The sequence below is a fragment of the Anabas testudineus genome, chromosome 23 (genome assembly GCF_900324465.2).
Source record: "Anabas testudineus chromosome 23, fAnaTes1.2, whole genome shotgun sequence".
Taxonomy (NCBI): domain Eukaryota; kingdom Metazoa; phylum Chordata; class Actinopteri; order Anabantiformes; family Anabantidae; genus Anabas; species Anabas testudineus.
Genome location: NC_046631.1, coordinates 8534731 through 8549729, shown reverse-complemented (window position 1 = coordinate 8549729; position 14999 = coordinate 8534731). Strand labels below are relative to the sequence as shown.

At 40.3% G+C, this 14999-nt stretch overlaps 1 protein-coding gene across 1 annotated transcript in view; it reads left to right on the top strand.

The window, feature by feature from the left end:
• The first annotated feature begins 985 nt into the window (after positions 1-985).
• chchd3a (coiled-coil-helix-coiled-coil-helix domain containing 3a) overlaps positions 986-14999 on the top strand; it is a 53996-nt gene continuing 39982 nt past the window's right edge. The window contains exons 1-4 of the mRNA XM_026363748.1: positions 986-1228; positions 1938-2171; positions 2733-2823; positions 8907-9000. Coding sequence (XP_026219533.1) covers positions 1151-1228; positions 1938-2171; positions 2733-2823; positions 8907-9000 — 497 coding nt within the window. The 5' untranslated portion in view covers positions 986-1150. The remainder of the gene's footprint in view (positions 1229-1937; positions 2172-2732; positions 2824-8906; positions 9001-14999) is intronic.

The window sequence follows — 14999 nt, the reverse complement described above, 5'->3', positions numbered from 1 at the left end:
ATGTGAGACACCCTCTCTTACAATATCAGCAATGATGAATGGAAAAGACTGAGCAGTCAACAGTTTGGGAGCAAAGGATCTCAGTTAGAATATGCCACTGAATTTGGTCATATTTTATTTCACTTCTGTCTCCTTCTATTTTCTTTGCAGCACTTTTTCTATTTTAGTTGTTGTTTTGCTTACCCTGATGAGTTTGGCAACTCATTCTGCCAATCATGCCATATTTAAATCCAACCTGGTGAAATTGTTCCATCCACTGGGCCACATATTTCCTCTTCTCTCTGTCTTTTTTCTCTTCTCCTTTTTTCTTTTTGTTCAGCTTAAGGAACAACACAAATAACAATGAATAAATAGTTTTGTATTGACTTCAACTGCTATCTTTATAATTTATTGAACCATTTGTCTGTGACGCAACTGACAAAACAGTTTAAATATTATAGCCTACTAGGTTTCTTGTGGTTAAAATACTAGTCTTGTGATTCATATTGTTTAACTTGGATAACATATTACATGCAGAACAGCATTATGCAGATATATGCAGAGTAAATGAAATGATTGCCAAGCCTGCTTCAATTTGTGGGATATCTAAGCTTCTACTTTTGAATTCAGACAGCATTGTACATGGTAAATTGTAGCATTTTGTAATAAAACTGTCAATCTCTGAATTAATAGACCACACCAAAAGCTAAGGCAGAGACATACTCTTAACCAGGTGCATGGTCTGACTTCAGTCATAATTTGTAAGGTTCGAGTTTATTTAGTTATGCATTTGCATTTTGAATAAAATGTTGTATATATTTCATGCTCAGCAATAACATGTAGAAAATGATGTAGGCTATTTAGAGAATAAGTGTCATACTCACACAAGTAGCCCTGACACTCCAAGTTGCAGACAGGAGCTTCTTCGCTGGATGATAACCAATCAAAATTGCTTTTACGTGGCCGTATGACACTTCCGTCCAATCAGCTTGCTTGTTCTTCAAATACGTCATGCTAAGGAAGCGCGGACAGTTCTCGGTCAGTGGAGTGCGGGACTTAGCTAGTTATAGCTGACTCTAACGCAAGTAAACTGTCCCAAAACACAAGTGGATACCAGTCTTATATTTTCCATGTAGATAACTGACACTTATTGACAATCTGCAGTCTGATCATGGGAGCGAACAACACCCGCCGAGTGTCATTTGAATCAGATGAGAACGAGAATATCACGGTGGTGAAGGGCATACGGGTATGTGACAGACAAAGTTACTCAGTGCTGGGTAAATAGGTGTGACACGACTACCTTAATCCACGATCCAGGAATACAGTGGTGAAATGTGCACAACTTTAGTTTTAGGAGCTGCACAGTAGGTTAACGTAAGCTAATAAAAGGTTTCAAGCTCAGTAACAGATAGTTAATAGCCCCTGCAGTGGTTATGATGAGCAAACTTTTGGATGTAGTTTTAGCAATGTTGACATCGACGTCACCAGCCTCGTGTATGAATGAAAGCAAGAGGCAGTCGCGTTGTTGGTTGGAGATAATAGTATTTTTGGAGGAGTTTTCATTTAAAGCTGGAGACATGTACGTGTTGTCAGTGGAGTGAGTGTCAGTTTCTGTTATTACACACAACTAATGCCACGAGTTCTCCTATGCCGCAGTCAGCTGATGTTAAATATAGACTGAGAGGCTTTAGCAACAGATAAGACTTGAGTTGGCATGGCTCTGTCTATTATCACTCATTTGGCAACCCAACCAAGTGATGCTAAAATTACCTTCAGTGAGGTGTCCTGTTCATGACAACGCTTTAATGTTTGTATTAACAGATATTAATAATCTTATTATTATCACTGGATAAACACAGTAGATAGTTTTCAATAAAACATATTAATCTAAAGTTGTTGTTGAATATTGTAATATTCATTATGTCAATATTTCTGATATTACTGTTCCTTTGCAGCTTTCTGAGAATGTCATCAACCGTATGAGGGAACCTGCATCTCCTCCTAAGAACCCAAATGCCCCCTCTCCACCACCTTCCAGAGCACCTACCCACACTCCTCCACCTGTCCTTCGACCAGTGCCTCCTGTCTTTGATCCAGTCCCCTCCTTGCCTCCACCTCCTCCTCTAGTAGAACCGGTTGCACATCCAGCTCCTCCACCACCACCACCTCCTCAACCCTCTGCAGAACAGGTAGCAGCACCCACCACTTCTGAAATGGTGCTCCCAGCCTCATTATCTTCTGCTAATGCTGCTAATGCTGTTACTGCTTCTGCTACTGAATTTGTGGCAACACCTCCTCCTCCTTCTGCTGTCGAGCCGGTAACTTTGCTTAAATCGCTCCCTCTTTCTCCTACTGCTCCTCCTAATGATTCCCTAATTCCTTCCCCCCGTCCTGCCCCGGCTGTTTTGGAAGTGATAACTCCACTTGCTCCTTCTCCCCATGTACTCGAACCCTCTCCTCCTCCTATAAATCACTCCATTGCTTCTTCTCCTCCAGTAATTGAATCCATTGCTTCTTCTTCTGTAGCTAAACCCATACCATCTCCTCTTCCTATTAAGATTGAACCTATCACTGCTCCCGCTATTACCAAAACAGAGCCTATCGCTTCCCCTCCTATTCAGCCTGTCACCATCCTTCCACCACCTATGCCTCCTTCAGGAGACACTCTGTCCCATCAGCCTGAGCCATTTGCTGCACCTCCCCTACCTGAATTTAGTGCTCCTTGTGAACTTCTTGCACCTCCTTCTCAGCCCCCAGTGAAACCAGTTTCCCCTGCTCCAGTGTCTGAGCCAGTGGCAGTGCCCAAGGCAAGTCCAGTTACACCTCCTGCTGCACCAGCCGGTGAGTTGTATTCCCAGATAATGAAAGTCTTTGTTAGTAACATATTTTACAAACAAATCGGGGATCAGTTGCAGAAAAGAAAAATGCAATTGATTTACTGCTTTGTGATGTATGCTGTTCAGTAATATTGTACTGATTTAAACCATGTAATATTCTTGTGGTCAAGGGTAACTTAATCAATGTTGAGAGATAGATAAGCTGAGAACAATCCCACTTAATTTAGTAGCACAGATGGAAGAGTAGTCTGAGGATTTAGGGAATGATTTTTGGATTTAAAGCGAATACAGTTGCAGACCAGAAACATTTTCCAACTCAAAATGTCTTTGTCTTTACTAGAGCAGTGCAGTTGTGATTTTTGACCTCTAAAGCAGTCAGACAAACAGTCTTGTTCCTTCTAGCAGGAGAGATTGAATGCTCATTTATAAAAACGTGTTCTTAGTAGTGGCTCATTTTATCCTGGAATGTGTTTACTACTTCTTCAGTAGCATTGGATAATTAGAAAGTAAAGGTTATGAGGAAATGAACTGTCCGAGGATTTAATTTTAAGTCCAGTTACATTGAATTATAATGATGTTTATTGTGCGACTGTTTACTTTAAGCCACCTTAAGCTTTTTGTCCTCAACTATTCATTCAGATTGTAATTAGTCTTCATTTTAAAAATGGGCCTCACGGTAGCCATGGTCGTATTATGATTCATTGCCATCCCCTAACTGTTCATGAAATGATTAATTTTTTCTTGTAATAATGTTAATAAATTGATGCTGTAATTAGTGGAGCTCCTCAGCCACTAATTCTCTGGATTCTGCCTCATCACTATGAAGCTGAAGCTGTCATGATAACTCTTCCCCTTCCTGCAGTCGTGAGAGCACTCAGAGTAGTGAGGAGTCTCACCTCACTCGTAGACTCTGTTTTTGCAGTATTTAGACTTTTTTTTCTGTTCAGGAAGTTTTTATAATTTACCTTTCAGCAAAGTGGCTTTAATCAATAGTTTTACTTTTACTTCGACAAACATAATCCAGAGAATCATGACAACTTAGATGTGTAAGGGATCACTTGTGGTGAACAGCTGTCTCTGCAGCTTTACAGCATTTTTTGTTTTTATTATCACAGCTTTACTGCTTTGGTCCAATCTTATGACTTTCATCTAATGAAAAAAACCCAATACATATTACCTGTCAACTAGCTGGTGACTATAATGGAGCATTCAGCTGTTTAAGAGCCAGATCATTTCCTCTGCAGTTGGTGGAGATGATAACTAATATTGGACATGGACTCATGTTTAAGTCCAAATGAATTCTAATGTTTCTTGTTGTCTAAATTAGGGTGGCTGTAGCTCAGGGGATAGAGCATTGGAGGTTTAAATTCCAGTTCCTCTGATCTACATGTTGAAGTTTTCTTGGGAAAGAAACTGACCTCTAAGTTGCTCATAATGAAAATTGTTAGAGTTTCTATTGAGAAATGCAAAGAGAGTATTAGAACTTCAAACAACAAGTAAGATATGAAAGACAATTTGTCGAGCTGATACCTCTCACTAAAGATAATGTAAAATCAAACTCCAGTGATGTTGCAGGGTTAATTGAGTTGTAATGTAAGAACTTAAACAAACTGACAAACTAATTAGTTCCCATTTGTCTCTCTGTCAAAGTAAAGTTTTAGCCTTTTTTTTTTGAGTGTGGCCACAAGTCCCTTATCACTTGACATATCTTGCAGAGGGCATTTGAATGTCACCTGCTCATTACACAGTACACAATGGGGCGTGGGCGCAGATTCGTCAGAGGGTGGCATCCAAGGGGTGAGCAGGCTTCCCCATCCTTGACTGTGCTCAATCAGTGAGGTAATTAAAAAAGGCCAACTTATGCCACGCCACACTGACTCTAGTGATTAAAACGACACCTCCGCAGTTTCACACAACAGATCACCAGGCCTCATTAAGGGAAGGAGGTGGTGGGTGTGTGTTTGTGTGTTAAATGTTTATTTTGCTATAGGGCTTCCATGATGTGACACAGAATTTTATGTGAACTACTTGCTTATTTGAGCACAGTAGCAACACAATTAGACAATTCAAATAAGTTACTCATGTACATTCCACAAAACGTTTGTCAGTCGTACATTTTCCGTTAGCTCTCGGGGCGCTGTCAGCACCGGGTTTCATTTTTCTCCCTGTTGAATAAAATTATTTCTCCATTGTTTGCACTAATTGGTTTTCAGATTAAAAGATAAATATAACAATATCTAATTTAATTTGGTTACAGGTGTGGAGTGTGAAAGCTGCATTATAACAAAGGTCTTTTTTTGCTTTCGATTTTCTTTCGACATTTGTTTGTGTGCACAGTATCTGCAGTGTTCAAGATAGTGACTATGTGCTTATTTTGTTTGTATTTTTTATATTACTACACAGTCAAAACTACAGAGATTCCATTTAACTCTAAGAAAGCAGCTGATTGCTGACAGGCATTCACCCTCATATTTGTCACACAGCAAAAATGTGAGTAACGTGAACGGAGGTATTTTGAATGTACCCTCTGCAAGGTCACCTTAGAGCTTAGCATGTAACAACCTACCAAAGTATTAAGGAGAGAAAAAAAAAAGGTCAACCTGGATGATTGATCAAGCATGTTCTTTTTAAAGAACCAAGCAGAAAGGTATGATGAATGTGAATGTGAATCTTGTTAAAAAGTTGCAAAGTTCAGACCAATCCTGAAAGGGTACGCCCTTAATGAGGCGGACATTGATTATGTGTGTCCACGAGCGTTTGAAATCGAGTGAGGCTCTCAGCAGGTCCACTGTCTCTAAATCATGACCAGAGTCAGAATGTGTGCTGATTACACCATAGTCAAGGTTGAACCTCCTACACTTTCTCCAATGTGCTATAAATATTCATATGCCAGAGCCCACACACTGCGCTGGACTAATAGCCTGCTTAAAGATGTCTCCCAGGTGCAGCATAGACAATAGGAGAATGGGAGAGACGTGGGTGACTTAGTATGTGTCTACATAAATGTGAGTGTGAAACTTGAGAAATATATCACTCTGCTTTTGAAATGGACTTTTCTTGTTATCTTGAGAAAATGTGAAATGATCAGTTATGTCCTATTCCATAACATGAGATTGAATTAACAGGGAAGTGTGTGAATAAAAGAGAATCAGAAATGACACCTGCCTGCCAGGGCTGCAAGCTTGCTGCTGGCGCTTCTCCTTTTTTTTCCCCTTTCCTATTTGAACATAGTGAAAGGTGTGTGGTGACTCAACTAAGTGCAAGCTAGAAACGTGAGGAAGTGGTAATGTTACAGATTATGCCCTCCACGCGGGTCCTGGGGTTAATGAAACTTCTGATGAGAAACGCAATTTGCCTTCATCTATTATCTCCACTGCCAATAGCCTGTGCTTCAGCGCCTCTCCTCCTCCTTTTCCACAGGGTTTAGTGATTGGTGGAAAAGGAGAGGAGGGGGATACATTTAAAAAGATGATGAGTTTTTAATCTTTTTAACATTTACATGTCCTACTCAGGATTGACAGAGACTCTGTCAATCTGGAATTGTCTCTGACCCTAACCAGCCTCCCTCAAGGACCCCAGACAGTGTTTATCATATCAGAACCTGTTCTCTGGCTGACCCTGTGGGCCTGCTAGCTATCTGAATCCTCTCTCTGCAGAGCTAGAGAGGATGTGGTGATAAATTAGGAGTTGCTTAGGCTTGCCTGAACTTGGAGGACTTTTAAATTTTTACTTTTCATAGCGCTGTGTTAAAGGGTATACACCGATCAGCCAACATAACACATTCTCTGGATTTTAATGACATGTTGGATCTGAGATCAACAGGTGTCAGAACACACTTTATGTTGTGGCTGATCTGTGTACGTTTTGAATGTGTGTAAATGTCAGTATCATCTGATAGATTCTACTACGCACTGTATTCATCAACTCTCTACAGAGGTTTCATTGTTGTCTCACGTGTGGCTGAAGTACCCATTTTTGACAGTCTTCTTGTTACTTTACAGATGTGCTTATGGCAAAACCTTTGTCAGGACTTTAGCCATGGTATTTAGGTTGTCATTCTGCTGTTATTCGTAACAGAGTTGTAATTACACTCTTCTGTGCAGAGAGATCAATGCTGCTTCTGAGTGCTGTCAGACATGATGGATATTGTTTTCTCAAGCTCTGGACAGTAGGTGACAGGACCCTTGTCTGTCTGTGAGGATACACTGTGCAGCAAAAAGTTGTCAAGTTGTCAGTCATGTCCTCTGTTTGCACCGGTGCTTCTTCTGAAACTCTGTCCTAAACCTTTCTCTATCCGGCGCTCATTCATTCTCTTTATTGCACTAAATATTATTTGTAGCTGTATATTTCTGTTTTAATAGGAATGTCACCCGAGAGCATTATTATTATATAATTTATAGTGTGGGTGTGACAAGTTTAAGAAAACTAAAACAGTGGAGAGAGAGAAACCTGAAACCCGGAGTAATTTTGTTTATCCGTGATTTGAGTTGCGTTAAATTTAGTCAGCTCTTGTCAACAGGTGTCAGGCAGTTCAACAGTATCATGGACTTTCAGTGTGAAATTTGTGGGTCTTTTTTTATATATTCACAGTAAATAAAACATGCTGAAGTTTAGGCGAAAAAATCCACTTTAAAATCAAACTTTCACTACGAGTGATTGAAAATTAGTATCACTTACAGGATTAATGCATGTGGCTCTTATTAAATCGGCTGCATCAAAACGAGAGAACATATCAGTTTGAAGCAATTTTGTCTTAATTGTTTTTTAACTGTGAGAATATTTAATTTTTTAGTTTTGTGTCCACGAGGTATCTCGAAAGCCTGTAATAGATATCCATGACAACAGGCTTTGGGCCAAGTAACATTTAAAACATTTAATTAGACAATGATATTGATCTGGAATTGGGGGCTCTACTTTGAAACCATTAACTTTTTTCAAATCAAAACAATAAAACTAAACTGGATAGACCTGGTTTTTAACCACATACCCGTATGTTATTAAAAATCTATTTAAATTCAAAGTGACGGAGGCAAATTGAGGAACAGTTTCTCTTTTACTGCATCCTGTTGCAAAATTAAAAGAAAACCGTGTAGAAATCAAGCCACCATTAACACCACATGGATTTAAGGAGGGACAGATGTGGCTATAATAACACTTTTTTTTAATCACGGAATAAAATATGCAGGCCTACTGGTGCACATGGTGAAATAGATTACCCAAGAAAAATAGTAACATCGCACATTTTAGGTCTTCTTGTTTATCCAATTTAGCTGCAACGAGGTTTTTCTTTGTGTTGTTTGCATTTCGGCTAGCCTGCTATTACCACATATTACCAGGTAATAATTGACTCTGACAATAGGGATTATCCCTTCTAACTAATGCAGTGGTAAAGTAATCTTGACACACTCAGACACTCCCCGTCACTGCAGTGTCACAGCACACCACATGGCACTTCTGTGTTCAAAGCACGTTTTAGCCTGGTCGCTGGCTGTCATCTTTACTTTCATGCTTAATTACCTGCAGAGATAGACCAGTGAAGACATATAATCATACATGTATGATGTTTCTCACAGCAATATATGTACCCAGGGTGCACATATATTGCTGTGATTTGAGCATGCGCAGTATGTTTAGGCAAATATCTGTTTGTAGATTTCAAGGATTGCTGAATCGTACCTTGCTGGGGCTGAGGTGTGTTTTTGCTGCACTTCAAATGTGTACACACAAGCAAACACCTCATATTACATGGAAGCCTGAGGGCCAAGATTTTTGTCCCAGCTCACCTCACTCACAGCAAGCATGATCAACACAAGCACTCCATTATATTTAATAGCACACAGCAAATGTAACACGTACAAAAACAACTCAGTCATTAATGTCTAAATGTTCATTCTGAGCAAAACATGTTTTGATTTATGCAGAATTCGAACACCTGTTGGAAAAACACCCACCTTTGTATTTTCCTGTATTCAGTGTTCAAATAAATACAGTATGCCTGTCAGCAAACAATAGCTGTTTACTTAAAAATCACCCTCTCTAACTCTCCTTCTCTCCGGTTCTGCTTCTGTTTGTCTTTTTGCCCCCCAGTTGACGAGGAAGCCCTGAGGAAGAGGATCACTGATGAGCTGTATAAAGGCTTGGAGCAGGAGAGAGCCAAGACAGAGCAAGAGCTGCAAGCCTGGTTAGATACAAGAACACAAACACACACGTACAGACATACGATTCTAGCCTGCAGTTGTAAGCCGGTTTTTGTTTGTACAATGCATGGCTGGTTTGGAGATGGTGCAAAGTTGTTGTTGTTTCAGTAATAATGTATTTTATGTTATTATTCTCTGGAGTTGAAATTAAGATCTATGAGTTTGCTAAAAGCCAGAGTTTCTGGTGTTCATGATGTGGTGTGCATTTTTGGATCCTTCTCCTCGCCCCACTTCTCATTTTCCTCTCTCCCCTACCTTTCTCCTTTTGGCTTAAAATAGACTGGATCAGGGTACTACACTAGTGTGAATTCCTGTTCCAGGATGTCATGAGAAATCGAAGACATTTTCAGATGTGACCATTTTCTCCTTTCATTAATAGTCAAAAAGGTCAGTCTTTCCGATCCCCATGGTTTCCAATCCACCTCTCTTCTGAGGCACATCAGCACTTTTTCCTTCCTCTATTTCTGTTTCTCCTCTCCTTCTCTGGCTCTCTCCAGATCAATTAATCATGCCTAAGAAAGGAGTGTGCTGTCCTGAGGTAATTTCCTGGGTGTAGAGTGGGTGATCCATTAGCCTTGCCTGATGAAGAAACACACTTTTAGTCTCTCCTCTCCTCTCCTCTCCTCTCCTCTCCTCTCCTCTCCTCTCCTCTCCTCTCCTCTCCTCTCCTCTCCCTCTCCTCTCCTCTCCTCTCCTCTCCTCTCCTCTCCTCTCCTCTCCTCTCCTCTCCTCTCTTAAAGAACCAGGTGCACATGCACATTATGTGTGATAATCATGTTGCTCCTTCTTTAATAGGCCTGGATGATTTCCAGCAGACCCTAGTGATTGAACAACTGTGATTAGTCAGTAAATTCATCCTTGTACTGTATGGGGATGAAAAAAAAAACAACCTTTCTATATCCTGTAGGAAGTAGCACTAACCCAGCGATTAGCCTCGTTTTTGAGGGTCATTCAAGAAAAGAGAAACCAAGAAGTGGTGTTGAGACATCATTTGTTGATTGATTATTTTTTCCTGGCTATTTAGTTTTTTTGATGTAACTGCTTCCTACAGCTCACTTATTGATGTCTGTTTAGGGGAGTAAGTGCTTGAAAATTACGCCCTCTTTGCAGTTAATTGAAATCAACGTAGCTTTCAAGCCCTCAACTTTGGTTTGTGCTTAGCATGTGCTGCTTTTTCACTTAAGAATACTTAACTGAACATGGAAAGGGAAATCAGCAGTCAGCACTTGTGTATGTGTGTTTTGGTGTCCAAGTATATTGTAATTGTTATTGAGTTTTTAATGTATCCTCGTTTGCTGTGAGTTTTTTGCCTCTTGGTCAAATTTCCTTTTTTATTTATGTTTTATATAAAAGTATATTTGTGCCTGAATGTTGATTTTACTCGCTAATAGTTAGGTAGGCAGCAATACATGGGACAATCATCAAGGTGCATTAATTCAGGTAATTAGTTTAGGGATAAATTCAAAGGACTGGCTCACTGGTATCAGAAAAAAAACTGTAATGATGCTGAGATAAGAGACACTTAAATATTTACTATAACTGTTTGCTCAGATTGTGCAGAGACTGCTGCACCACACTTATCCAACATTTGATCATAATTGAAGTCTGACCATATCAGGGTGTGGCTTAGCTCATCGCATTCACTATCAACTCTGGTTAGATCTGTTGTATAATGCTTTCTAAAATAATCACTTTATAAATCGGTGCGTTGATTTATGCTAATGGGCCGTCATTCTTCACAGCTGATGTCTCCCACTTTTTTTTTGGTTACACACAGTTAAACATTTATTAATTTGTCGTTATAATTGAAAAAGACGAGAGGAGCACAATGTATTTTTCTCTCTTCTGGACTTTTAAACAGTAATTAAATTTCAGCTTCCATCAGAGCAGGCAGAAACTACAGGGAGCTTTGAGTTGTTTAAGACACAGTGGTTATGGCCTTCACTGTGTTGGAAAACTCAGCAAGTAGATTGAATAGCTTTTGCTGCGAAATTGGAGTAAGAGGTAAAATATTTTTGTGTCTGTGTGAGTGTATCAAAGCTCAGCTAACAAGACTGCACAGTGCCTTACTAGTTATAGAACCCTGCAGTGAAACTGCTGCACAGCTTGAACCCAGGGAAATGGAAGAATATGTGATCGCCCCCTAGGTCACTGGGATAGAGTACACACAGTTAAAAACACACAAAACCAAAATCTGAAGGTCATGTTCAACCCCAACAAATGCTCCTGCAGTGTACTGGTTGTTAAAATGAAATTCTTACTCAACCTGCCAAAATAAATGAACCCAGGCAACAAAATAAAGATCTCTGGAAGTTGAATCATGGCAACATTTAACTACCTATTCAAGTAGCTTCATCAGTCTGAGTGATGAAGCTACTGTAGACTGATAGATAATTAGTTAACACTAGGAAACTTTGTTGTTATGGCTTTATTAGGAAATCCAGCGTAGGCAGGAAATAAGGACAGAGTGTGGTCGTTCACCTCGAGAGGTTTATGATGCACATTGTGATTACATGGTCATCTACAGTTTGTAATGCTATCCTATGCAGTGGTGCCGTACAGGCTACAGCTCTCGGAAATGTTGAGGAACAGATTAGGTACTATTTCTGTTTGGCTTTAAGGCCTAAATGAACTCCAGAGATCTGGCTTTGCATGTTTTGCTCTGTTAGGGGTGAAGTAAGGGCTCTGCGAGGAGTTCATTTGGTTGCAGCCTAAACTCATTTGTAGCTAGAAGCGGCTGCAGGGAGCAGATTTGCCTCTGCCGCTTCTCTGTGAGGCATCAGAGCAGAACGACTCAGAAAAAAGGATGAGAGTGAAGGAGGGACGGGGGGGTGGGGGAACTTTTACACCATTCTGTGTCTCCTCGCTCAGCCTAACAAATCCTGTGTCACCATTCGATCCAGATCTTCCTCTCTGTTATTCTATCAGGCTTTCCTCCACTTTACCTTCCCCGTCTTTTGTCCCCTCCTTATCCCTTTGTATTAGCTTTTTTACATTTTCTGGATTCCTGAGGTCATCTCTTTGTCTTATTCTCAATCTCCTCTGTATCTCATTCTGTTTGTGTTTCGCTCTCTTTCATGTCTTCTTTGTACCGTTTTCTATCTTTTGTCCCACGCATGGAAAACACGTGTTTGAGTGACAAACAGCATCAATTGGTTTTTGCGATGTAATTGCATGTCACACGTTTTAGTGAAAACGCTGACCTTTCCTCAGTGCTTCTTCTCGGTTCCACTCATATTAACATAGTTAGAAAATTGGGAGGTTATTTGAAAACAAACAGTTCCTGAATAGAACCTGCTTTAATCGACTTTCCTTATATTTGTCTCAATCAGCACCATTATTAGTCTTTGTCCAAGACTCTTACTTGCATTTGCTATTTACTCATTATATTCTAATCGCAACAGAACATTTCACACTCTGTACACATTTATGTGTTGCTTTTGGGGAGTTATATGTCTGTGTGTGATCATCTTAGAGATCATCTAAGTCTTTAGTCCAGTCTATAATCTGTCCACACGTCTACATGAGACACACCTGCTGATAATAACCATCTATTTCACCTCTGCTTCTTTAACTGTATTATTTAGCTGGATGTTACAGGTGTGAGCTTCATTTATTAGAACTGATATTGGAATATTAGAATCTGATATAAGGTTGTAGCATTAAGAATACTAAAGCTATCTCTTCAGTTTCATTGTGGGCAGAGTAGAGGGGGGAGTACAAAATGTTTTCTATGTTCCTTCTGCAGTGTGGGGGCCCTTAAATGAATCTTCCCACTGCGCTGTTCTTTGTTCCTCGTACACTTAATTTTAACTCTGTCCCAACATTTCATAACACCCACAGTCAGGTGTGGTGTATGCTGGTGTCTATGTGTGAGCGCTTGTGTGTCAGGGAGAGTGCATAGCCCATAAAATATTCATAGCCAGCATTCAGCAACATTATTCCTAACATCAATATTACATTGGGCCTTTAAATGCCTTTGTTTCAAGGCACTTGGGTCGACTTTGCCCTGTTTTGCAGGTCTGTCAGGATCCATTTTGCCAGGCTGTCGGTATTGAGACACATCTTGTGTAGATGACAGCTTGACAACAAGGAGCATTAATGGGTGAAGAGCTGAGGAGAGAGGCAGAAGGTAGCTTGTGAAGAGGTAAAAGGGAAAGACTAGGAGACGTGGATTTAAGAGTTCTGTTCTTCTGATATTTGCACAAGGGTAATCATATCTGAAATGACACACATGCACACATATGTGCACACACAGTACTTAACCTTACGTTGCAGCATGTTCTGTCCTTCACCTGTAAAATCATGTGAGCTGCCACAAATCTAGTTTCACATGTGGAGTTATTAAAGAACTGGGAGGTATTCCCATGTTTTAAAAGGAGGCTTATTTCTCTGGAAAAGCCAACACAGAACCTCCCACTTGTACTCCACTTCTCTGAAATTAATGACACCTCACTAGTTCTGTCTTCCCATCGTGGCTTGATCCACTGAGCCATCAAAACACGGGCTACTGGACAAAGATGATCCCCCATTCCTATCCAGTGCAAAGACCGAACATCATCCACTTATCCTCGGAAGACATGATATTTTTTTCTTTCTCATACATAGGTGCTGTCTTTCTTTTTTCGCACTCTCTGACTCTACCATTCTCCTCCACAAAGCCCTCTTTTCCTACCCACTGCCAATCTTCTATGGTCGAATGAAAAATGTGTCCAATATCCCAGGGACAGGGTAATAATGACTGGAAAGCAATAGAGGTGAAGCAGACAGATAGCATCCAGCTAGTGATAGCAGTCTTTGCTTGGGTTAGCACTTGTGAAGAAGTGAGTAGATAGACTTTTTTGCAAGGCTGTCTATTCTTGGCCTCTCATTTGTGTAGGTTGTAACTTTTGGTCACCATTACATTTCATGCTTTTGTTTCTTTCTATATAATTAGCAGTGTGTTTAACAGTGTTATTTTTTTGTTTATTTGAATCCCTAAGAACAACAGTATTTTAGTGTTTTACTTAAGTTGGCAAAACAAAATGCCTAGAGACCAATTTTCTGTTATTATGGTTTGACTTAGCCTGGTTCACTTCTGCTTCGCCGTCTGTCATGTTTACTTTTATTTATGAAACTTAGTAAAAAAAAAGGCAAACAGTGGGTTTCTCGTCTCCCAAGTGTCAGTGTTGCTGACAGGTGCGTAGAAGAATGCTGCTCTTTAAACAACATTCAGTAGTTTAATGGAGGCAAAGTCTTGGTGAAAAATGTCATCTGGCATTTAATCCTGTCTAATCACATGTATCTAGCAGGTTTTGTTAGGCACTTGTTAACTATGGTTGGTTTTTATTCTAATTTAGAGAAATATACATTTGTCTAAAATTGCAAGGGGGTAGGGTTAATGTAATAAAGGGTGAATTTGCTGCTTTTGCTGGCCCACCCAGTTTAAACTGACCCCTCTCTGTCATAGTAGTAGCAATAGCAAAAGCCAGAGCTTGTTGAGTAAAGGTAGCTTAGGTGCATTAGCAGTGCAGGCAGAGAGGTGTGGATCGTGGGGAAATGGTGAATGTAAAAGGCCATTAAGAGGCTCCCCATATGTGTCTGCGTGCGTGTGAGTCTAAGCCCAATGATGGATGGAGTGTGCTGACGTGTAGCCCAGTGGACTGTGAGGCTGGACATGGCTGGACTCTCACCGTCTCCTGCATCTCTTTCTCCCGCTCTCTGCCTGACTCTCTCTTTGCTTCAATTCCTGAGGGCCAAACATGTCATGTCGCCACTGCTCTGGCTCTCTCCTTCTTTTTCTGTCCTCCCATCTTGTGATATTCTCCCCTGCTCTCTGACATTTACAGTAGTGGTGTTGCAGGGCCACTGATGGCTTTAAAAAATCGGACAGATTTTTATTAGTCCTATTTGTCATCTGCTCAAACACAAAGACACGGGGTGGCGATCAGTTAGACCGGTCTGTCCATCATTATTCACCACTGCCTGAATTTCGGGTATTTTC